At 42.3% G+C, this 22,551-nt stretch overlaps 2 protein-coding genes across 2 annotated transcripts; both read right to left on the bottom strand.

The window, feature by feature from the left end:
- Positions 1-74: 74 nt before the first annotated feature.
- On the bottom strand, positions 75-15,214 carry spns1 (spinster homolog 1 (Drosophila)). The gene is made up of 13 exons (XM_044181549.1): positions 14,925-15,214; positions 10,595-10,810; positions 9,692-9,757; positions 8,882-9,018; positions 8,589-8,740; positions 7,736-7,806; positions 7,499-7,640; positions 5,259-5,411; positions 4,920-5,109; positions 3,641-3,706; positions 3,302-3,400; positions 2,266-2,434; positions 75-1,252 (listed from the first exon to the last, which is right to left on the bottom strand). The coding sequence occupies exons 2-13, from the start codon at positions 10,800-10,802 to the stop codon at positions 1,182-1,184; spliced, it is 1,524 nt and encodes a 507-aa protein (XP_044037484.1). The 5' UTR covers positions 10,803-10,810; positions 14,925-15,214; the 3' UTR covers positions 75-1,181.
- Positions 15,215-16,318: 1,104 nt separating this feature from the next.
- On the bottom strand, positions 16,319-22,325 carry LOC122869024 (nuclear factor of activated T cells 2 interacting protein). The gene is made up of 9 exons (XM_044181546.1): positions 22,105-22,325; positions 20,663-20,761; positions 19,734-19,794; positions 19,500-19,644; positions 19,273-19,350; positions 18,251-18,500; positions 18,013-18,157; positions 16,853-16,968; positions 16,319-16,758 (listed from the first exon to the last, which is right to left on the bottom strand). The coding sequence occupies exons 1-9, from the start codon at positions 22,114-22,116 to the stop codon at positions 16,597-16,599; spliced, it is 1,068 nt and encodes a 355-aa protein (XP_044037481.1). The 5' UTR covers positions 22,117-22,325; the 3' UTR covers positions 16,319-16,596.
- Positions 22,326-22,551: the final 226 nt, after the last annotated feature.

Here is a 22,551-nt window from a genome sequence, read left to right as displayed (position 1 = left end):
TTGACTTCCTTGAACAAGTTAATGAGCAGACGAGTTGCCTTCATCAAGTGCAAACACACACACAGAAACATGTGACAAGTTAATTCTCGTTTAATAGTTCACAAAAAAGATTTGCTAAAATAATTTGCGGTTAACAACTTTAAATATTACCATTTCATTTAAAAGCTATTTTTCTTTTTAAATAACCATCGTTAACGTGGTATTTCCTGCCCTCACTGGAGACAGACTGCGAAACTCGTTTTCTCCCTTTCGGTCGACTCGATGAAGCACTTTAACCACACTGAGCTCCAACCTGACACAAAGAAAACCAGAAACAGACCTGCGAGAAAAGAGCTACTACTTAAAAGTTAAAAAGGTCCTTGCTCTTTAAACAGCTCGGCTTCAAACACTGGAGCCGTTTAAAACTAAAGAAACAGGATTAAAACCAGCGGTAATGCTGGCAAAAGATAAACAGATGAATAAAAACGTACAGGGGTAAGAGGTTTCTTCCTATTCTCTGACAGCTTGGATTATTTTCGGCTTCTTGGTCACTTAATGAACTGTGAGACGGTTAGTGTTATACTTAAACGTAGCTCAAACGTATACAAATACATGGTTATGAAAGCTGATTAATAAAGCTTGTCCTGTATGTAAAAATCACACCAGGTTTGGGAGCACAGCCTGTTTTTGGTTGTGGTTACACTGAAGATGTGGATCACGTTGTCTTTATGTTTTCTGGATGTGTGACTGATCCCAGATCAGCCGGTTTAGAGTCCCACTGAAGGTAAGAAAGTTAGTTATCAGGTTGTCGACGGTCAGGTCATTTCGCTCCGGCCCACTCGCTCCTGAGAGTCGGATTAAAGCTGAAAGCAAACCCGCGGAGCAGCGTCTGCTGCGTCACCTGAGAAAGTCTCTACTGTTCGTTTTCAACGTCACGTCCGCTCTGAAAACATTTCCAACGAGCCTCGTGTTGAGCTCACGTCGAAAACAACATCTGGAGACCAAATGCAAGAAGTTCCCCCAAGACGACGGCATGTCCCCGCGCATCGTAAAAGTATAAAAAAGGTCAAAAGTGGAAAAATAAACCCATCTTAAAACTTTTCTGCATGGCAGATAGTCCAGTCGGTGTTTGCAGTCCTTAAAAAAATGAAATCACATAACCACAGGTGTTTACTGGACCAGGCCGAACACAGGGACCTCCCTCAGATCAGAACGCTGGACACCGGGACTCTGGTGGGGCGGCCGCTTTTAGGTACAACTATCGGCTCGTCATCTGTTAACAGACAGAAAGAGAAGAAAGATTTATTTATTCTGCTTCTTCACCGCTGAAGACACACCACCATCCCCACCTTAGGGCTGCAGGTATCGATCATTTTAGTAATCGAGTATTCTGCAGATTATTCCATCGAGTAATCGGATCAGAAATACTTGCTTTATTAAAGAGCGATAGTAAATATACAAAAGAGAAAATGAGACTCTTAAAATGAACAACTAATTGGTTTCCTTTTTAGAAAAATCTACATTTTATTGCTTAAATTTCATACAATAATATTACCTGTCAAAACTAAACCCATTTAGTGCTTTTAAGTGCCGTATTACATTCTGGGTTTTAAAGAAAACATGTTCTGAAATGCAAAAGCAAACACCTTTTTCTTTAAAAAAGGTTTATATACTTAAGTTTCAGCCTGACTGCAGCTCAGGTGTAACGTGAGCCTTTACTGTCTTCTTCGTGGCTTCTGTAGGAGGCAGAAACGAGCGGACAGGAACGGCGACTGTCATAATAATAAATATCGTGAATGAAGCTCAGGCTTCCACAGACTGACTGCAGCATTTTATTTTCTGTGGTTACTAACTTGAAATAAACCCGGCTAACTTAGGGACATTATAACTAGCCACCACACTGATTTACATTGTTAACTAGCAGCCGTAGTTAACGTAGCCTACATTCTTTACTAGCCTTCGTACACCGTGTGTCGGGTCGCTCTGCGGACTGGATGCAGAGACTAACGTTGAGCTTTCTGCTGAGATGCTGAAGCAGAGGCGTCGTGCTGTTGTGGTCGGCTGGTTCGGGTTTACAACAGACGCACTGTGCAGAGTTTTCGTGGACACTTCCTGTCTCTTCTCTGCGCCCCTCGCTACTTTCTCTCTTCCTCTTTGTAATCAAATCACACCAAAGCCGCTCTGAACCGTCTCTGATCACGCAGCGTCAGCACGTTGTGCGACAGTAATGATCACCCGTGCCAAACACAGTGCGCTGCGTGCAGTTGTTATAGCCGTTTGTCTCACCTGTAGGGACGTAGTTCTCGGCACGATGGCGGTCTCTTTCGATGAAGAGGGCGGTGGCGAGGAAGAAACCTCCGCCCACCACAGCCACGAAGGAGCAGAGCAGCAGAGAGAGCTGCAGAGAGCGAAACTGCCACAGGAAGGAGTCCGTCTTCCTCAGAGAGTCCGAAACCTGCGACACACAGGAGGCGGACAGAAACCAGGTTTAACTTCAGTGACGGACTGAAACCTGCTGCAGCACGCGGGACTTTTACCTTTTACCTGCCTTCAGCGCGTTTCTGATGTTCATCAGCAGCAGTGACAGAGAACCTGTGTGTGCTTCGGGAAATACACTTATTCGCTTTCTGTTCAGACTGATGCCACTCTCATACAGTAAACACAAAGCTACAGCCAGAAGCCAGTTAGCTTAGCTTAGCATAAAGACTAGAAACAGGGGGAAACAGCTAGCCTGGCTCAGTCCAAAAGGTGATAAAATCCACCTACCAGCTCCTCTAAAGGATATTTAGTTTCAGTCTCGTCATGCACATGTGTACTTTAAAAAACCCGATTAGAAACACGGTAACCCGCCAGGAGAACTCCAGCTGTGGAAACCCGGTTTCTCTAATCCCCTTCCCGGATTACACACAACTGTAACCCGCTTGTGGAAAGTCAGTCTACATATATAAAAGTACTTTAATGTCTTTGAGTAATTTCTTCATATAGTAATTACATTATCTACTTCATATCTCTGACATTAAATGTCATTAAATGTTTCTCTGTCGATCGTTTAATTTATAAATCATTACTATTATTTACGCATTTATTTCTTTGTTTAAATGTCTGTTAATTTCCACGTTTTTGTGCCTGAGGACACCCTTGAAAATGAGATCTTTGCACTAACTAAATACAAATAAAGTATCTGCGTTGCAAGAAAAAACAAAAACACAAAAACCCAACAACCTTAAAAACAAAAGAAACCACAAGGCAATATATAAAAAAAAAACGTATTTGAAAAGAATAAATGTATTTCTATATTGTGTGTGTGTGTGTGCGGACATACCACTCCTATCAGGTACGGACTTCCTGCATCTCCCAGCAGGTGCGAGATGACGATCTGCAGAGCCTCGGCTGTGGAGCGACGGGTGGGGACGACCACGTACTGAGAAACAGTGGAAGACAATGAGAACGGCGTCCTCGCAGGGCCATGACACCAAATCTGACTTTTCACGAGATGAGCTCAAGAGAAAAGCTTAAAAAGTGCATTTTAATTAAACTGTTAACAACATAAAATGATCCCTTTTAGATAATTCATGTTTATTCTTAAATGTTCCTGTAAGACGGGTCATGTGACACGTGAACAGCTCGTGATGGGGATGAAGGAGGGATTCTGGGTTCTCACCAGCAGTATATCAGCCACGATGGCCCAGTTCATGGACAGGAACGTCTCTCCGAGGAAAATGAAGACCTGAAAGGGGGACGGACAGAGAAAACACACCACACTTAAAAGCTCAGCGCTGAACACCTGCAGGTTAAACAGCCGGATAGATTTCTGAGGAGACCGACTCATCCGTCAGTCTCGTTTCTCAGCATCAATTCTCCAGAAAAGCAGACATTTGATCAGATACAAACATCCTGATCAGAACATCCTGGCTATAAATTAGTCAAACAGCCTTTTCTGTCTGTGCCGCTGCCTGTCGCATCACTGCCAAATATTAACCCTGCACGCTGTATATAGACATTACATGTTGTTGGCTACTGTTGCTTTTTATACATATTTATACACAGTGGTGTGGAAAAGTGTTTGCCCCCTTCCTGATTTCTTATTTTTTGCATGTTTGTCACAGTTAAATGTTTCAGATTATCAAACAAATCAAACAAATGAAGGTTGTTATTATTAAGGGAAAACTAAATTCAAACCTACATGGCCCTGTGTGAAAAAGTGATTGCCCCCTAAACCTAATAACTGGTTGCTCCACCCTTAGCAGCAACAACTGCAATCAAGCGTTTGCGATAACTTGCAGTGAGTCTTTTACAGCGCTGTGGAGGAGTTTTGGCCCACTCATCTTTGCAGAATTGTTGTAATTCAGCCACATTGGAGGGTTTTTGAGCATGAACTGCCTTTTTAAGGTCATGCCACAGCATCTCAATAGGATTCAGGTCAGGACTCTTGACTAGGCCGCTCCAGAGTCTTCATTTTGTTCTTCTTCTTCGTCTGTCAGCATCACTAGAATGCTGTATCAAATTCACATCTGAATCCATATAAAGGTTCGGCTATTGAGCAACAGATGTTAAATAAACATTCACAAACAGTTGCTCAACTTATCTCCACTAGGCCACTCCAAAGTCTTCATTTTGTTCTTCAATGTGGCTTTGCACACCACTGTCTATATGAAAGGTATGTACACAGTAGTTGTGTGTTCATCTGTCTTTGTTGTCCTTGTTTTTAGCCGTTTGTCTGTTTCCATCTGGCTGTAAATTGTTCTGAGTGAAACTTTAAAAACAGCTTCTTTGTATGTGCTCACATACTTACTGATAAAGTTGATTCTGCCTTCACACATGTAACCTCTCCTACATGATCTATCTGTTGTACAACTGTGAATAATACTGCAGACGTTGCTCCACTCTGGGTCAAAGAACAGTCTCATTTAACAGGTGATGCACACCGAGTCAGAACTCACGTATGTGGCGATGGTGCTGGCCTGAGCGAAGACGATGGCCAGGTAGAGGAAAGGCGCTGAGAGGAGCAGACCGGCAGCGCAGACCAGCGGGTCGGCTCTGGGCGTCCTCGTCCTCAGCTGCCGGCTGACCTGCACGCCGCTGGCCACGCCCAGCACACCTGTGATGACGGTGATGACCCCGAAAATCAGACTGAGAAGAGAAACGCGGCGTCAGAGTGCTGCTCTTTCTGTCAGACAACCACAAAAATACGTTTTTCTCCGCCGGGGATCTGCGACTATCCCAGGACATTTGCCGCGCAGCCGCTACCTGGCCGAGCAGATAATCCAGGTGTGCGTTACCTGTCTGAGGAGGCGCAGTTTCCCTCCACACAGGGAGCTCTCTCCCCGGTGAAGACGGCTGCTCTGAAGAGGAACGTTGGAGCCCAAAGAGCCAGAGAGCCGGTGACAAACGCCACCGCTGTGAAGCCGAAGGTGGACAACACGAAGCTGTAGCTGCAGAGGAAACAGAGACCCAGATCAGCTGCAGGTAAACAACTAAAACCGTGTGAAGACAATTTCAAGTCTTTATCCGGCTAAATTCCATTAACAGCAAACATAAAACATTTCTAAACAGGAGTTTCTAATATTTTGTAGAGTTAGTTCAAGGAGGATCTTTAACTTCAGCACTTTGCAGACGTGGAACATGTAACGCTGCTGTTTTAGCTGTTAAATGGCTTTTTGTCATTCAGACATAGGTTTCAGTTACGCACATGTGCCACAATGACTCAGACATGACAGGAAGGTTACAGAAACAGCCACAATGCTCAGGCAATATCTGACACCTGGGACCAGTTTCGCAAAAGACATTTGCAAAACACTGCAGACTGCAAAAGATGGCAGCGTCACGGTTTACAAATGATTGCTGCTCGTAAATTGTACACTCATTTATTTATTTTTTGTTCCTACGGGGCTGTGGCGTGTTCGTGCACAGGTTGCAGGTATTGTTTTGATTTGTGAGAAAAATGAGCAAGAAGAAGAAAAGATCTCAGGTTGTGAGAGAGGGAGCGGCGGTGTTCAGACACCTCTCAGTGTAACACGGCACCACAGACTACATCGTCCAACATGAGCACACAGGTGAATCAACTTCAACACAAACTGAACATTACGACCTTCGTAAAGGAGCATTTATTACAGGACGCTTGGATGAGACTGCACGAGTTCTAGGAGGAATAAATGCAGGATGTTCTGGATTATTTAATAAGTACATTTTCATTCAAGCTTTGTTCCAAAAATCCTATCAAACTGTCGTACTAAACTGCGTATATAACTTTTATTATATTCACCTCTAGTGATGTTATCCTGGCCTGATTAACACTAGAACGGACACGACGGTCATTTTGACCGTTTTGAAATTTATATGTGCAATAACTTTGTTGAATAAAACCTGACTTTTCCTAAAAGTATTTGTATTTGTATTTACAATATTGTTCTTTTGTGCTGGCCCCACAGCACACACGGCTCACGGCCTTGTTGCGTGTGTTGTGACGATGGCATGCTGAAACACATCAGGGCCTGCACTGTGGCTGAGGCACATCAGCACCTGACAATTTTGGCTAGCTGCGGATGTCAATTCAAAATCCATGCTGTACGGGGCTCCGGTTCTGGGGAAAGAGGAGACGCGGAGCAGAGGTCAGCTCGTGGGAGAGAGCGTGGAGCTGAAACTGGGGGAGCCATTCCTGGGGAAGGGAAGAAATATTACCAGATCATTTCTTCACTTCTCTGAAACTGGCCACCGCCTTACAGGCCAAGAAGACCAGCCTGGTTGGCACCCTGGGGAAAACTAGTCGCTCCCCTCCGCAAAAGAGCAAGCGGAGCTGTTCAGCACAAAAGGTGTGCCGTGTATAGATGCGACGCTCACCATCTACCAGGGAAAGCCGAGGAAGAATGTATGTTTGCTGAGCTCCGTGCGCACAAGCGTGGGCATCACCGACGGGCTGAAGGCAAAGCGTCAGTCGGTGACACTGGTGTGAATAAAGCGTCTGCAATAATTACGGTTTACTATATGCGATGATATGAATATTGATAAATGTATAATTAAAAGTTTTTTAAATGTATATTTTGGTGTTATTTGTTTTTTTAAAAGATATCCTAACACAATAAATGCATTAATCTCCCATTTGGGTAATTTATCATTAGAGATTATAGAGTTTGGAATCTAGTGGTCAAAATGACCGCTTCCGGCAATTCTAGTAAGTTTGGAATTAACCTGTTGCCGCTGCGCCCCTGTGGACCACCCACCCCTGTGGACCACCCACCCCTGTGGACCACCCACCCCATTCACTACGTATGTACCCTGTGGCCTCCAAGCTCCCATTAAACTCACTGCAGACTCCTGACCCCAGAAACCAACCAGTCCTCCTGTACTGGAATAAAAGTACAGTACTCCTGTACGAGGCCTCAAGTTCAGCTAATAATGCACCTAATTTCATAATGTATTTGATCAAAAACCAAGTGAGACACTGAACATGGAGCAGCTGCCCACTTTCCCCAGTTGGTAACGCAGCCTGAACGTTATCAGAAGCGAGTGATGTTGAACGTACTTCTTGCTCAGGGCCTGCAGGTCCGTGAGCCAGCTGGTCTGATGCAGGTGATGCTCCGGTCGAGCTTCGATGGCTCCTCTTTTAGGCTCCTGGACCACGAACAGCAGCAGCAGCACGGCGATCAGTCCCAACCCGGAGTCACCTGAGGAGAGGAAACGCCGTGAGCACGGACGACATCCGCCATCGTTTCCAGAGAGCCAATCAGCTTAAATCAGGAAGAGTTAAAAAAAAAAAAACTCACCCGCAGAGCCCAGTGCCAGTCGTGCGCTACGTTACCGACTTGTGAGCCCACGATGTATCCGAGACCACTGACAGGAAGAAAAGATACGGTCAGATGGAAACACTTCCTGTTTGACATTAATAAATGAAAAGATAAACGTGCACACGTGTTTACTGTCACTGCTTTAGCGAGGAGGAAACACGCTTAGCAGAGGCAGACAAAACCTTAACACCAACATGGAACAGGAAGTCAGTATTACACATAATCTAATAAAAGGCTGACTCAGCAGCATTTATCAGCTGCAAAGTTACAAAGTGCTTTACAGTAAAAACAATAAAATCAAATAAAAAGATTAAATATAAAAATAGGAAAGGAACTAAAGGAGAGCGAACATATGGAGGCTGAATAATTAGACTTTAAGTGTATTATGAACTGTGTGATTAAACCTGCATTTAAATGATGCGTTAACTAAAAAAACAAAACAAAAAGAAAATTAGATCTGCTAATTAATAATTTAATTTCTTTATATGTTGAATCGCATAATTAAGACTATTATATTAAGTCTTACAGTTTATCTATCTTCTGCTTTAACATTTCATTGTTAGTTTTTGGTGGCCCCCCCCTACTGGGGTTTCTGGCTCGTGGTATTCCAGGCGTTCATGGCGATATTTACTCTCGACCCTAAAGCTCTTCCTGTCATCGTGAAGCCGAATTCACCGAACGCTGGATTGTTCGACCGCAGCTAGAAACGAGAGCTGGGGTCAGACGATCAGCGAGGCAGGTTAGCTAAATTAACGCAAATCACAAAATGGAAAACAAAATCGGTAAACATTTTGAAAGCACACGGCTCAACAGAATTATTAAACCCACCTGCCGACGGGAATGGCAAAGTAAAAAACGGAGAGCATATTCGTCCTCTTTCCCTTCACGTAGAGGTCAGCGATGATGGTGGGGGCGATGGTGGAGTAGCTGGCCTCTCCGACTCCGACCAGGCCTCGAGTCAACAGCAGGACCCAGAAATGCTGCAGGACGATCAGGGAGGATCGAATTTAAACTTCGTTAGACATCGTTACTCAGCTGGGAGCAAGACGAGTAAACGCTGCTCTGGCGTCATTTTGCAGGAGGAAACGGTGTCGCAACGAGAAAAGCAACGCGTGACTCACTTCTTTGGGGGTGTAGGAGCTGGCGAGTGTCACCAAAGACCAGAATGTGATGCCAGAACTCATGATGTACTTCCTGTTGTACCTGTCGCCCAGGTATCCGAACACCGGAGCCAGGATCATGTAACTGCAGATAAAGACTGGAAAGGAAACAAACAAACATTCTCAGAAGTGATAAAATCACGGGTTAAAACCGGTCACAGCAACAAAAACACAGAAGAAGAATTTCCGTAGAGAACCTGAGCCGCAGGGTCAAAATATTCTACAGATAAATGGATCGATCAATCGTACTTTATTGATCCCAAAGTGGGTCAACACAAGGAGAGAGAAACATATATCAGTAGAAAATAAAACAACAAATAACCAAATTAAATTAAATTAAAAAAGCTCAATAAAGAGTCAAATAAAAACCGTACTCTGTAAATAAGATATAGATCTATAGAATACATAATATAAAGAATACACTATATACAGATTAGACAAGTGTGCAAAGTCACTGAAGTTTCAAAAATCATTACTTCCCTGGAATCTATCTCTCTTTTCCCAGGAAAACTGAGACGTCTGGTTTCAACACAGAAATGCTCATAACTAAATATACAATTCTAATTTTCTGACATTAATTACAACAATAATTCCTCTAAACAGTCATCTATCTTTGAGGAGAATCAATCCTATTAACAATTTAAATAAGTGGTTGTATGGGAGCATCTGGCGACCTGACACATTTCTGCATGTTAATCAGCGATTAAAAAGCTCATTACCGATGGATGTTAAATACCTTCGAGGATTATTTGATTAGTTAGTTCTTCGTACCTGTTTGGAGTAAGCCGGACTTCCCGTCATCGATCCCAAAATAGTGCTCTATGTCGGGGAGAACACCTGGTGGAGTCAGCAGAGTGGAAACAGTCAGAGAAGCACAAACATTTGAACATGAATGTGATTAACTGTGGATTTATTGCGCTATTTCAAGCAAAAATGTCCACTTTCTCCCGATGTGAAGATTTTCTGTTTTATATGACAGTAAACTGAACGTCTTTGTCGAACAAAACGAGACATTTGACGACGTCACCTCCGACTAGCTGCAGCCCGAAGACTAACTTTCAAACATCCAACGCTCGAATGCAGCCGGCCGCAAAAACACGTCTCGTACTCAAAATGTATTTTACAGTGTTTTACAATAAGCCAGTTTATTCTGATTATTAGTTTAATAAAGGCGCCATGTAAACTCAGCAACTGTGTGAAGAAAGTTAATATTAATATATTCAACTATTTTCTGTAATGATTTTTGTTTTTAATCGGGCCGAAACATTTCCAAACAGTTTTCTGATAAATTCCAAGTTTCCTGAAAAACAACAACGATGTAATTTGGTACAAATGATTAACTTCCAGTGTAACTCCGAGTCTTAGCTAGCGTTCAGCTGCACATGTAGACGCATGCAAGGCACACGACTTAACATATATAAAGAGAAGAAGGTTTTCAATAATAAACAAATGATTAATCAATATTTATCTGGGTTAAAATTGAGCTTTTCTTTCAAGGAAACGTCTATCGTCTGCTCGTTTGAGCCAAATGACATCGTCATGACACTGAAATGACTTCCTTACATTTCCTGTGTTGCCCAAAGATCTAGTCAGACTCCCTGAAATACACATCTTTAATGTTAAAGGGGAAAGCCTCTGATTGGCCGTGGCGACGCAGCAGGTGGCGTGCAGTACCTGCCACAGTGAACCTGTCCATGTAGTTGAGCAGGTTGATGAAGCAGAGGATGAGGACGGTCAGCAGCGCTCGGACTTCGGACACCCCGCTGGGCGACTCCTCCTGCGGCCGCTGCCCCGCCGCCCCGCCCCGCTCCTCCGGACCCTCCGCCTCGCTGTCATCAGAGAAGAACGGCGCCGAGTCCGACGTGGGCTCGCCCAGAGACATGGCCGCCGCTGAGGAGAGGCATCGATACCCACGGTTAGTCCATCACAATCATCACTCGTTAAAATGCTGACACATTAAAAGGTTTTCTTTAAGCAACAACAGAAACGTAAAAGTAAAATCTTCTTTAATTATCAAAGAATTTGGTTTTGTTTGGTTTATTGTCAACAATCTAAAATATTTTATGAAATACAACAAATCGCACTTTGTCAACACGTAGCAGACAGTAAAACGTTTCGTCAGCTCTTTGATGAGGAGATTTTTGTTTTGGCAAGAGAACACTGAATCCATCATAATGAGACATTTCTCTCATTGTTTTTGAAATGTTTATGGAAAAATATACACACTACCACTCAAAAGTTTGGAGTCACCTGCCACAAACGCTTGATTCGGTGCAGTCAGACGGCTGAGAGGAACACTCTGTGTGTCTGAATGGTCTTTAGGTTGCAGAAAGTCCTCTTTACTAATAGATGTTGTTTTGTATGAAGGGTTTGCAAAAAAAGTCATGTTTTGTACCTGGAGACCAAAACGCTGTAATGGTTCAACCAGACTGAGGACTGAAAGGGCAGAAAGAGACAAAGATCCTCTGAGCAGCAGTTAGATAAGAATACAAGAAACCAGCAGTCGTTGGTAAAGAAACTGGAAGCTGAGCGTTAAAATCTGTGCAGATTTAAACAGCAACAGGTTCCTGTTTAAATGAGGTGAGTCCAGGGTTAGCACTGCTGGAGCTGGATCACAGAACAGCAGCTGAACATGCTGTGGACGGACAATCACAGTTTAAACCTGCTCAGTCTGACCACTGAGGAGACTGCAGAGAGTGGAGTATTTTGGGGGGGGGATGGTTCCAGCAGTATGCTCCCATCATGCAACAGTGTGGGGACGTCGACATTTAATTATTCTAAAAGTCTTTCAAATGTAAATAAGACATTTGGTGCATGATTATACAGTTAAAATAGCCGTTATTGAAGGAAAGAAGAAACACAGGTGACGCTAAACTTTTGGACGGTGGTGATGATTTGTCATGTGACCATCCTGGCGGCGTCTTGTAGCCACAACGTGCAGGACACTCGCATAAAAACAAAATCAATCAATAGCTCTCCACCGACAGATAAGGGCAAGAGGTCACGCACACACGTCTTTATAAAAGCGTGACAGGAGGGCGAAGCTTTACGGACTCCGTCGTCCCCCCCGGTGTCTTTACCGACACGGAGACAGACATTCATTAAGAAATATTAAAACATTTAAATCATGTGTACATTTTTAAGTAGAAGGTATCACCCAGAAAAAAAATAAATAAATGTGTTCAAGATACAAACATCAATGAATTCAAAAAGTGAAACACAACAACGAATGGTGCCGTGTAAAGAAACCTGCAGCACTAAACACACGGACGTGTCAGTCCGAACAGCGGCTCCACTGGAAAATCCTGCTCATCCCGGCGTGGGACTGCGAGGCGACACCAAACACTCTCTGTTCCCGTACAAGCTTCCCCCCCTCCGGGAAGTTTTACTGCCTCAGCACTGAATCAAAGTAGAGTCAATGCTGCCCTTACTTACCTCTAAATCATCACCGTCCCCTTAGACAAACATTTATATATCTGTTGTTTGAGACAAAGCGAACACAGATTACCTTAAAAAAAAAAAAAAAAAAAAAAACCGAGCTCCCCGTCTGCAGAAGAAGAACGCAGCAGGCTTCACGGGGAGTAAAGGAGGTGAAGGTCCTGAGCTCAAGATAAGGAAGAGGCAGAGAAAGGAGAAGCCTCAGTGAAACTCCAGTCATGTGATCACGCCAACACGTGCCTCTGCGCAGGAATCGTTTCTGTCGACATGCAGGAGGAAGAGGAGCTCGGGAGGAAGAGGTGTCGCTGCATCCTCGTGACCTCGCCTCGTCTGCAGCGCGCTCACACTGATGAAACCTTTCCTGCTCGGGACATCTGCATAGCAACAACACACTCCCCCCCCTCCAGAATAAGAGCACAGCTCCCTCCAAAGCTTTGACGAGATTAATGATTTAAAGTACAGGAGCTGATTTTCTGACTTCATCAGCTGTTAATGATTTACGTCTGACTTGTTATCGCGTTGTTCTCGACATATTGATGACGCTCTTGAGGGCCAATCTCTGAAGAAAATCAGCAGCTCACTGTGAGCGAAATGGTATTGGGCTGCAACTTACTGAAAATCTGACTAATTTAACTTGATTAATCGTTTGGTCTATAAAACGTTAGAAAATAGTGTCTTCAAATGGCCGACCAACAGTCCGACACCCCAGAGATATTCAGTTTAAAATATTACAAAGAGAAAAGCAGCAAACACTGGAGGAACCAGAGGAGGAGACAGTCTCGTTGCTGATCAAGTTTCCTGTCGATCGACTGATAATTTTAATTAGCTAAAGTTATTTTTTTTTTAAAGCAGAAACACAGGAAATTCTGTGGTTCAGGTTTCCTGAATGCAAAGATTTGTTGGCTCTCGACTGTTGACACCTGAAGACGTCACCTTGGAAACCGTGCCGGACATTTGACAGACAGTTTATAGACGAAATAATCAATCGTTGGTCTATTGGTGTAGAAAGCAATCACACATCAGTCACTGCAGCCCTTGGTCTTATGCTCGGACAGTATTGATGTCGTAATGATCATCATTGCTCAATAAATTGACATTTATGTGTTATTGTATTCACAAAAAGTATTGGAAATCACATGTTAGAAAGTTAAATTAAAGTCCGGATGTTGAGATATTAAATGATTATATTACGTTATTGCCCTATTCTTCTTGGATTTGGCCGATTAACACAATGACACCAGAGAAGAGAGCCGCATGATTAAAGTGCTACTCACTTGTCTTGAACTTTGCCTCATTTGCAAACACAGCTCATTGATCAGAGAGCTGTCAGTGCATGATCAGATCCTCACTGATCCACAGTGGTGCTGCTCTGCTGCACGAGTAAATAATAAGCTGCCACTGCAAAAAAAAAAAAAATACATACAGCCAGCCTGGGTGTTGAACGCCACTCCGAACTCCATTCAGATTTCTGCAAGTTTTATGTACCTCGCTTTGCGACAAACGTAACGCTACTTTTTGAAGGCTGAGAATTGGCTTGGGACGTTTTAAGGGGTGTTCTGATAAATTCGGATAATTCAAAATTTAATTAAAACTAGCGTGGGGAGAACGGTACACCAAACTAAATTCATAATTCCGGTGTTTGTTCCTTCGTATAACCAAACGTTACCAAAGCTGCGATAGGACATGACATAACATATTTAAGGGACCTTCTGATGAATTCAGCAGAAAAAGTAAGAAAGATTATTTACCAAAAGAGTTACATTTCAAAAGAAATAACTGGCACGGAGAGAACGGCACTCCAGACTCCATTCAGAATTCTGCCAGTTTTGCGTTCCTTGCCTTGCAACAAACGTACCGTTAGTTTTTAACGGACGAGGTACGACATGGGACATTTTAAAGGGGCCTTCTGATAAATGCGACAGTCACGTTAGGTCATTTTCCAAAAGCATTTTGGCACGGAGGGATTGACAGGCCAGACTCCACTCAGGATTCTGTCAGTTTTATGTATCCTGCTTTACTGCAAACCACACGTTTGATGTGGTATTTAAATTATCTTTTGATAAATTCAGCAAATTAGTTTGATGGTTTAATTGAAGCGTTTTTTTTTATCTTTAATAGGAAATATAACTTTTACAAACGATCGACAACGCTTATTATCGTAAATCGCGTTGACAAAACGTCGAAGTAAGCTAAAAAATAATAATATAATGAAAATATTACACTGACATTCGTTGGATCGCTTGTAAGCCCAATTTATTTAATTTATTCAAGTCCTGGTGAATGTTGTTTTGGGGTAAATAAAGAGAAAATCAAAGCAACGCTAAATTCGCAGTGTTTTGAATAGAGTTCGGCGAGAGGTGGTCTCGCTGAGAGATTGTCTGCGTACGAGAGAAAGGTACGTAGTGGAAACCTTTTAAATTGTTTCTACGAGCCTTTATGAGAAAACAAAAAAACAAAATGGCTTCATTTTCTTGTCCATTTGACGATTCATTGTCCAGCTAGCTCGCGTTAAGCCAGTAGCCGTAAACAGTGAGCGGGTGTTAGCTTGCTGTTAGCTGTTGTTTACCTCGGAGGATGAGTCAGGGCTGACGCTTCTTTCTTCTTCCTGCCGCCGGTCCAAATGTTTTCTTCGTCACACGCAGTTGTGAATTCTATTCAAACCCCATATTGATGATTTACAGTAAAACACTTCCCCGTGAACACCGTTTTACCGGGAATGCATGGTATAAAACTAAACGTTTAGCTACTTCAGCGGTGACAAGTCCGTGCGGCCGCCATGTTGGATCTAACCAAACATCCGCTCCGCAGCTCACGTGACTTTCTCATCTGCAAATCACATGACACTATCGATCGATTAAGCTAATCAGCAGCTATTGCTATGCTATTTTATATTGTTCCAAACATGGTGGAAATCAGCTAAGTACATTTACTCGAGTACTGCAATACAAGTACTTTTTTTAAAGTATTTAACTTTTTATTTGTACTTCTCTACTCCTGCGCTGCATTTATGTGACAGATTGTTCATCCAAAACTGATGTGATGCAGATTAAAGTACCCAACAGTAAATTATTAAGTACTTATAATTAGCTCCAGCTCGACCAGCTACAACATTAAAGTACAGCTTACATGTTAATTCATCAATAACAATGATAATATATCGATATATAGAGCTGCAACGATTAGTCAGCTGATTGGAAAGAAAATTAATTTACAACTATTTTGTTCCAGCTTCTAATCTGTGAAGATTTGCTGCTTTTCTTTGTCTTACATGATAACGAACTGAACTTTTTTTGGGACAAACAAGCAATTTATTACACACTTTGGGAAAGTTTAATGGACACTATTCATAATTTTCTGACATTTTATAGACCAGACAATTAATCGATCAATCGAGAAAATAACCAAAGTTTCATTAGCTGCAGCTCTAGATGCGGGGTGGCCAATATTAATATTATGGTAATTATCACAGCATTAGTTTGCTAACAACACCTTTCACTGATAATGACAATCGTTAGCTGCAGCTCTGATCATATAAATAAAAACTGACAGTTGTTGCGTAACGAGTACTTTCACTTTCGGTACTGTTCACAGGAGCCAGTTTATTCCTCACTGCGAGTCTGTGATTATTCTAGATTTGGGAAGTATTTTCTTCCGGTGGTTTGTTTTAAGTTTATTTAGTTTGTTTTGTAAGGAGAGAATGTATAAAACCAGAGCGCCAGACGTTAACAGGAGCCACATGGAAAAAAAGCAGGAGCGCACTTGTACAGACTTGCTTGTATGATTTCAAGTTTGTCGAGTTTGATTATGGACAAACAGCCACTACACTTTCACTTCAGAGAGAGTTTGAACACAGGACTTTTCCTTGTAATGCAGCGTTTTAACTTTCTGGTACTGTTACTTCCGCTCAGGTGCGGGATCTGAATCCTCCACTCGCTCACAGACGTAACGTTACCTCGGAGCTTTCTTACAGAGAGCAACTTCTGCTCCTTTTATTATTATTTTCAATAACAATAAAAAAAGAACGTAAAACAAAGTCACGAGTAGGAGCTATTGTACAGTCACAAAAACATTTTAAAAAGTTTACAATTGTGCAACGATTTAAGGGCTGTATACTTCTACTGTTGTTTTTGTCAACATTTACAAATAAAGTGACTTTTACAAATAAAGTGAGTGAACTACCAAACCAGTGACTTTACATTTTGTACATGTAATAGAAGGTATGTAACGAAGCTAAAGGCTTAAATCCAAACTTCGACGATGTCTCCGTCCTCCATGTCGAGCTGAGCCGGCGTCTGGCCGTGTGTCACTTTGGAGCCGTCGAAGTGGAAGCGGACCTGTCTCTGGGCGCTGCCGGACATCTTGGACAGATACTGGGAGAAGATGGAGCCCAGCGGTGCGTCCTGAAACACAGTTACATCATTGGTTTGTGTCCTGCCGCTAAAAAATAAGACACTTGGCTGCTGACGGGAGAGAAGAAGAAGAGGAGCTACGAACTCTGCGCAGAGAGAACTCCTGTGACGCGTCTCTGTCTTTGCTCTGCAGCCTCACAGTGATGATGCTGCTGCTGTCGTCAGGGTGACCTTTGTCCTCCGCTGCCATGACGACACACTCTGCTCAAGAAAAAGGAAAAAGAGAGTTTTAAAAAGATTTTGGATTACAGATTAAAATTTTCTGCAGTCTGACGTATTTTTAACGATTCAGCTCTGTGCCGATTCGATCTTTTAACAACTAAATTTGATTTTAGCCGTGTAGCGGCCTGGCTCAGTCTGCTGATGAGACGTGCTTCATCGTTCATGCTCCCCTCAGGATGAACTGTAATAACTCTGCTGATCCTCTGACTTTCCATCTAGCGCCACCATCAGGTCGACATGTTAACGTGTCCGACACTTTGGTTTCTGACCAAACACCTGCAGAGCTGCTGACGCTCCCATCAGCCTCAGCTGCAGTCTGTGTTTACTGCTAACTAGCTAATGTTAGCATGCTAACAGGCTAAACTAAGATGGGGAACATGGTGAACATGATACCTGCTAAACGTCAGCATGTTAGCGTTGTGTTAGCATGCTGTGATGCTTTGGTGCCCTCTGACGGTGCAATGAAAAACCTGCATCAGTGTCTGACTTGGTCCCAAAATCATGATGCAAATCAGGTAAATTTGCTCACAAAATTTAATTTGATGAGAAAAAAACAAAACATTTATATATTGTTTTATCAAACAGATCTCAAAATATGTTATAAACGGATGAAATCCATCAGAATTCACAAGCTTTTACTTGTATTTACAGCCGTTCGTTCGCTGTTCGTTTACTAACGGATGTTTTCCCCTCGACAAACTGTAGCTCTTATCACGACGTTCACTTACTTGGAATTTCTGAAGCTTTTATGAATTAAGTTCCACACTTTTGATCACGTGATAACAACTAAACCACGATGACAACTCAGAAACTCCAAACTCCATCCGCTGAGGAAGGCCATGAGATGGGGCTGAAAGCTTTGGTAACACCTAGTAAGTTGGACCTTGAGATAACTGTTCGTCTGACTGCTGTTTCCAAGCTGAAGAACGAGGTTTTTTTTTTAAACAAACGGAAATTTCAGCATCGCGATGAGAACGACTTGTTGCTGAAGAGAAGAACGAACTTGTTTGTCACGTGACCCACCGATAATGTCTGCGATGCCGAGGCCGAGCTCGCCGACGGTCGAGTCTGTTGGAAGCTCCACCTCCTCCCTCAACAGCAGGAGGCGAGGAGGAGGAACGTTAAGGATGGCGGACAGCTGGGTCACCACGTCACTCAAAGGCGTCGACTAGAAACACAAACCACGTTTTAGACAGATGTGACGTCATCTTGTACTACTGCGCGTACGCGTCTTTTTAGAGGGACGTCTCTGCGTACGTACCGACAGCACCGGGATCTTGTGGACGTCTGTTCGGCACCGGATCTTGAGGGGGATCTCCCGGACCGAAGAGCTGTACGGGGAATCCTGAAGTCCAGAGTTAGGGCTCATGACGATGACATCACCATCGTTGGGGCTCATGACGATGACGTCGTCGTCTAGAGACGGGAGACCCAGGCGGTGTCTGAACCTCCTGCCCTGAGGTTCGGGAGACAGGAGGGAGTTCACCGCCCGGAGCTTTCTGTCGATCTCACTGAGGAAGACAAACGCACCCAAGGTGTCAACTTTGAAATATAACTGGTGTCTAACTCCACTTCAGCTGCTGTCACTGCTTACATACCCACTGACACTTCAACTGTTTACAGTGCACACACTTAAACTCTCTCTGGTTTTCACTGACAATTCAAGACTTCAGGGGAAAAAACTCATTTTTCAAATGCTTTAAACATTTACACTTCCATTGATTTCAACAGCTTTCAGCTTTGCACACTTCAGTAGACACTTCAACTGCTTTGAGCGCTTCAACTTAAACTGCATGTCCCATACAACATCTCACACGCAAAATATAAACGTATTTTAGGCGTTTTAACCTGTTTAGAATAATAATAATAATAATACTCAATTTATGCAGCACTTTTTAAAACAAAATTAATTTAATTTAAATAAAATTTAATCCAAATTGTAAACTTTTATTCTCATTCCTCATTATTACTTTTATTCCTCAGTTATTTATCTCTTTCATTTTGTATTTCTCATTCAACATAACTACTAATGTTACCTTTATCATAATTACATATTATAATTAATTAATTATTATAATTATCATAAGCTTTTTCCCCCTTATTTGTCTTTTTGTGTAAAGCACTTTGAGCTGCATCCATCCCATGAATTGTGCTATATAAATAAAATGATTATCATAACAACTTGAGTGATATAATCGTACAATTGTTCACCGTTTTGTACCAAATAAGCACTTATTTGGTACAAAATGGTGAACTGCGACTGAGCAACGAATCCAGACTCGCCTGATCTTCTTTGTGACCTGTCTGGACTGCTTCTGGACCGGACTCTCTGGAGGAGGAGACGGGCTGCGAATGTCTTCTCTGAAATAAAGGAAGTGCGTAAACAAAGCAAACATATTCATGTTAAACAAATCTTAAACGCTTGCCTGGTTATTATAACAGATTCGCTGGTTTGACAGCTCACTTTTTAACGATGCTCATTTTAGATTCACCTGAGCTTCACTACTTACGGTTCCGTTTTCTTCTCCAGGTGTTCTGGTTTGTTCTCCACATGTTCCGCTTCGTCCTCCTCAGAGTCGCTGAGGGTGACGACGACGGCTGCCGTCGGTCCTCGAGATGAAAAGCGCGACCACAAACTCTCGTCCGCTCCGTCGTCTGCGCCGAGACAGAAACAATCAGCCTCACAGCAGAAAAATCACCTGCCGCTGAGTTGAACTCTGAGTCAGTAAAACTCAAGTTTTTACCTGCGTTTTCCTTTTCAGTGAACATCGCTGCCATTGGCTTCATCTGCAGACTGCTGCTTACCTGAAAACAAAACCAGGTGAGTTAGAATAATAATAATAATGATAATAATAATAATAATAATAATAATAATAATAAAACATTTATTTATACAGCAATTTTCAAAACAGTGCTTTCCATGGTTGAACCAGGATTAAAACATTTCAGGACGCAAATAAAATCAGACAATTAAAAATAATACAAAAATAAAATGGAATAAAATATCGAACAATAATATAAGATAAAAACAACAACAACATCATCAATAATAATAATAAAACAGGTAAGACATGTTGGAAATAAAACAAAATAAAAAGCTTTTTTAAAGAGATCAGTTTTGAGAAGTGATTTAAAAGATGTCACTGATTCTGCAGCTTCAGATCTTCAGGCAGGGAGTTCAGAGCTAAGGGGGTCCTGATATTTCAACCAGGTCCCCTGTAGTCCTGAACCAGGACTTAGGAACAGCCAGCAAAGCCCTGCCTGAGGATCTGAGGCAATATAACTGGGAGCTAAACCATGAAGTGCTGTAAAGGTGATCAATAAAATCAATTCTAAAGCTGCCCGGTGACCAGCGAAGAGGCTGAAGTGATCTGCTCTCCGAGTGTTTGTTAGAAGCCGAGCAGCTGCGTTTCAGACCAGCTGAAGGAAAACCTGAATACAATGAGTTACAGTAATCTAACTGAGATGATATAAAGGCATGAACCTTCTGGAGATCAGAGAGAGAAAAGACCTGAGGTGAAAGCTGCTCCTCGGGTTGATAAAAACACGACTGAAAGTCTTTTGTAACTCGTTTTTCCAAATGAAAGGTCACTGTGGGACATTACACGTCGTCATCAACCATCATCTTCCACTCTGTCCTGGAGTCAGCCGTTACTGGCCGCTGGCTGCTTACCTGGTTGGAGTAAACGGGCACCGGGACGATGGCCGAAGGGTCGAGGATGCGTCTGCGTTTTGGTGGCGGCTTCACAGCCTGCAGCTCACTGTCAGACACCTGGGAAACACAGACAGGGACTGTGCTGAGCTGCTGTCTACATATTATATATATATATATATATATATTTATTTAATCATTTAGAAACGGTCCATGGTGTGTGTTTGATCAGGGTGAGGTTGTGGCACATTTTCATTGTTTGCTGTTAGACTTAGGTTAGTTTCTAAGGCCTTCCCCTGAAAGGCTGCAGTTTATTTAATGACATGTTTACTGTAGAACTAAGCGATTAAACCAAATGTACCTCTGGACTGTACTCCACACTGCATCATTTCTATGTTCAGTGGAGGTTTTTGACGTTTTGCCGTCTAATTCCCTTATTTCTAAATGATTCCACCAAGCAAAGAATACAACTCAGGAGAAAATAATGAAGATTGAAGGTTTTTGATATTAAAAAAACATGACAAATACCAACTGACCTCTAAAGAATTCACTGAAAACCTTGTAAAACCTTTAAAGTTAGGTTAACTATCCTTCAAATATACACTCAGTGTCCAGTTTATTAGCTAGCTAGCTCAAACTAATGCAGTCTGATGTGAAATGTCCACTTATTGTGTTGTTTTAGTGGTTACTGTGCCTGTGTATGTAGGCTGTGGTTTGTGGTGTTATCCTTTTGCGTTAAACTGTGGTGTTTCTAATATTACAATTCTATTATCTATCTGTATTCCCAGCACCACAAACTACAGCCTCCAAAACGACCATTAAGTTGAATCATCTCACAATTTCATCAAAAACTGAACATTATAACCATAGTGAAGGTAGGGTTTATTGGTACTGCATGGCTGTTATATTCGGCAGCATTGGTTTGGGCTGACTACAGGTGGAACCATTAATAAAGTGGAAACTTAAAAAAAAAAAAAAAAAAAAGCTACCGTTACTTTTAGTTAGCTAGCTAAGCTAACCGTTAAACTAGCTAACGTTTTTAAACCGGGTTCGGTAATATTCTTGTAATACTTTCACATCCAATTAGAAAGCGTCAAGCAGAGCTTTGTTTGCGTGGTTAAATCGGTAGTTTAATGGTCACTATCGTATCTGACTAGAAACCAAAATCGAAAGGTTTCGCTCTGTGTCATCTGCGACTGCGGTTAATTAACGGCAGGCTTTTATTTTGAAGACACGTTAGAGAGCTAACGTTCCCCTCCGACTGCGCCGATGCTAACGTACACTTTATTCGCCGTCGGATGTAGTTTAATCTGTTTCTGTGGCTTCGCGCCCAAAACTGTTCGCTTTTCGCTAGCAGCGAGTTTAATCACAACAACATTACGCTTTCTTATTTCTGACATCATTCGCCGATTAAGTGGTTTTTTTTAAATCAATAAAAGCGAGCAGATCTGTCAAACACTCACCGCTTCAGCCATGATTGTTTCTTTTCCGCGCGCTACTGATGCCTTCACGGACTGTGGGGAATAAATGAGTCACAGGCGGATTTTCCGCGTCTAGCGTTGCGTTCAGGTACTCTGGGAAATATACCAAATACATCATTACACGAATGAAGGAGCAACTCACGGCCACAATGACAAGTTAGCTTATTTAGCTGCATTTACTACTTTTGAGGTACTTAATTTAAATGCATTGTGATATATTATTGTAGGTTAAGACTTTACTGACCCCCAGCAGTATATAAAGTAATTAAAATTAGCCCCACCTTGTACACATTAACAGATCAATAATTATAATCCAATAGTCTAATATTTATTATTCTACAATGAGCCATTCTGCATAATGGGTACTTGTACTTTTGGTACTTTACTTAAGTAAATGATCTGAGTACTTCTTCCACCACTTGCACTGAA

This window comes from Siniperca chuatsi, linkage group LG21 (assembly GCF_020085105.1).
Source record: "Siniperca chuatsi isolate FFG_IHB_CAS linkage group LG21, ASM2008510v1, whole genome shotgun sequence".
In the NCBI taxonomy this organism is placed as follows: domain Eukaryota; kingdom Metazoa; phylum Chordata; class Actinopteri; order Centrarchiformes; family Sinipercidae; genus Siniperca; species Siniperca chuatsi.
The sequence above is the reverse complement of the archived record's forward strand: the minus strand, read 5'-3'. Positions and strand labels throughout refer to the sequence as shown.

Coding starts and splice junctions, on each gene's coding strand:
- spns1 (XM_044181549.1), bottom strand. CDS start 10,802: ATGTCTCTGGGCGAGCCCACGTCGGACTCGGCGCCGTTCTTCTCTGAT. Junction 7,807..8,588: donor TTTGCCATTCCCGTCGGCAG/GTGGGTTTAATA, acceptor TCTTCCTGTCAG/TGGTCTCGGATACATCGTGG. Junction 2,435..3,301: donor GTCCGTACCTGATAGGAGTG/GTATGTCCGCAC, acceptor TGTGTGTCGCAG/GTTTCGGACTCTCTGAGGAA.
- LOC122869024 (XM_044181546.1), bottom strand. Junction 19,645..19,733: donor CACTGAAAAGGAAAACGCAG/GTAAAAACTTGA, acceptor GTCTCGGCGCAG/ACGACGGAGCGGACGAGAGT. Junction 18,158..18,250: donor ACAAGATCCCGGTGCTGTCG/GTACGTACGCAG, acceptor TTGTGTTTCTAG/TCGACGCCTTTGAGTGACGT.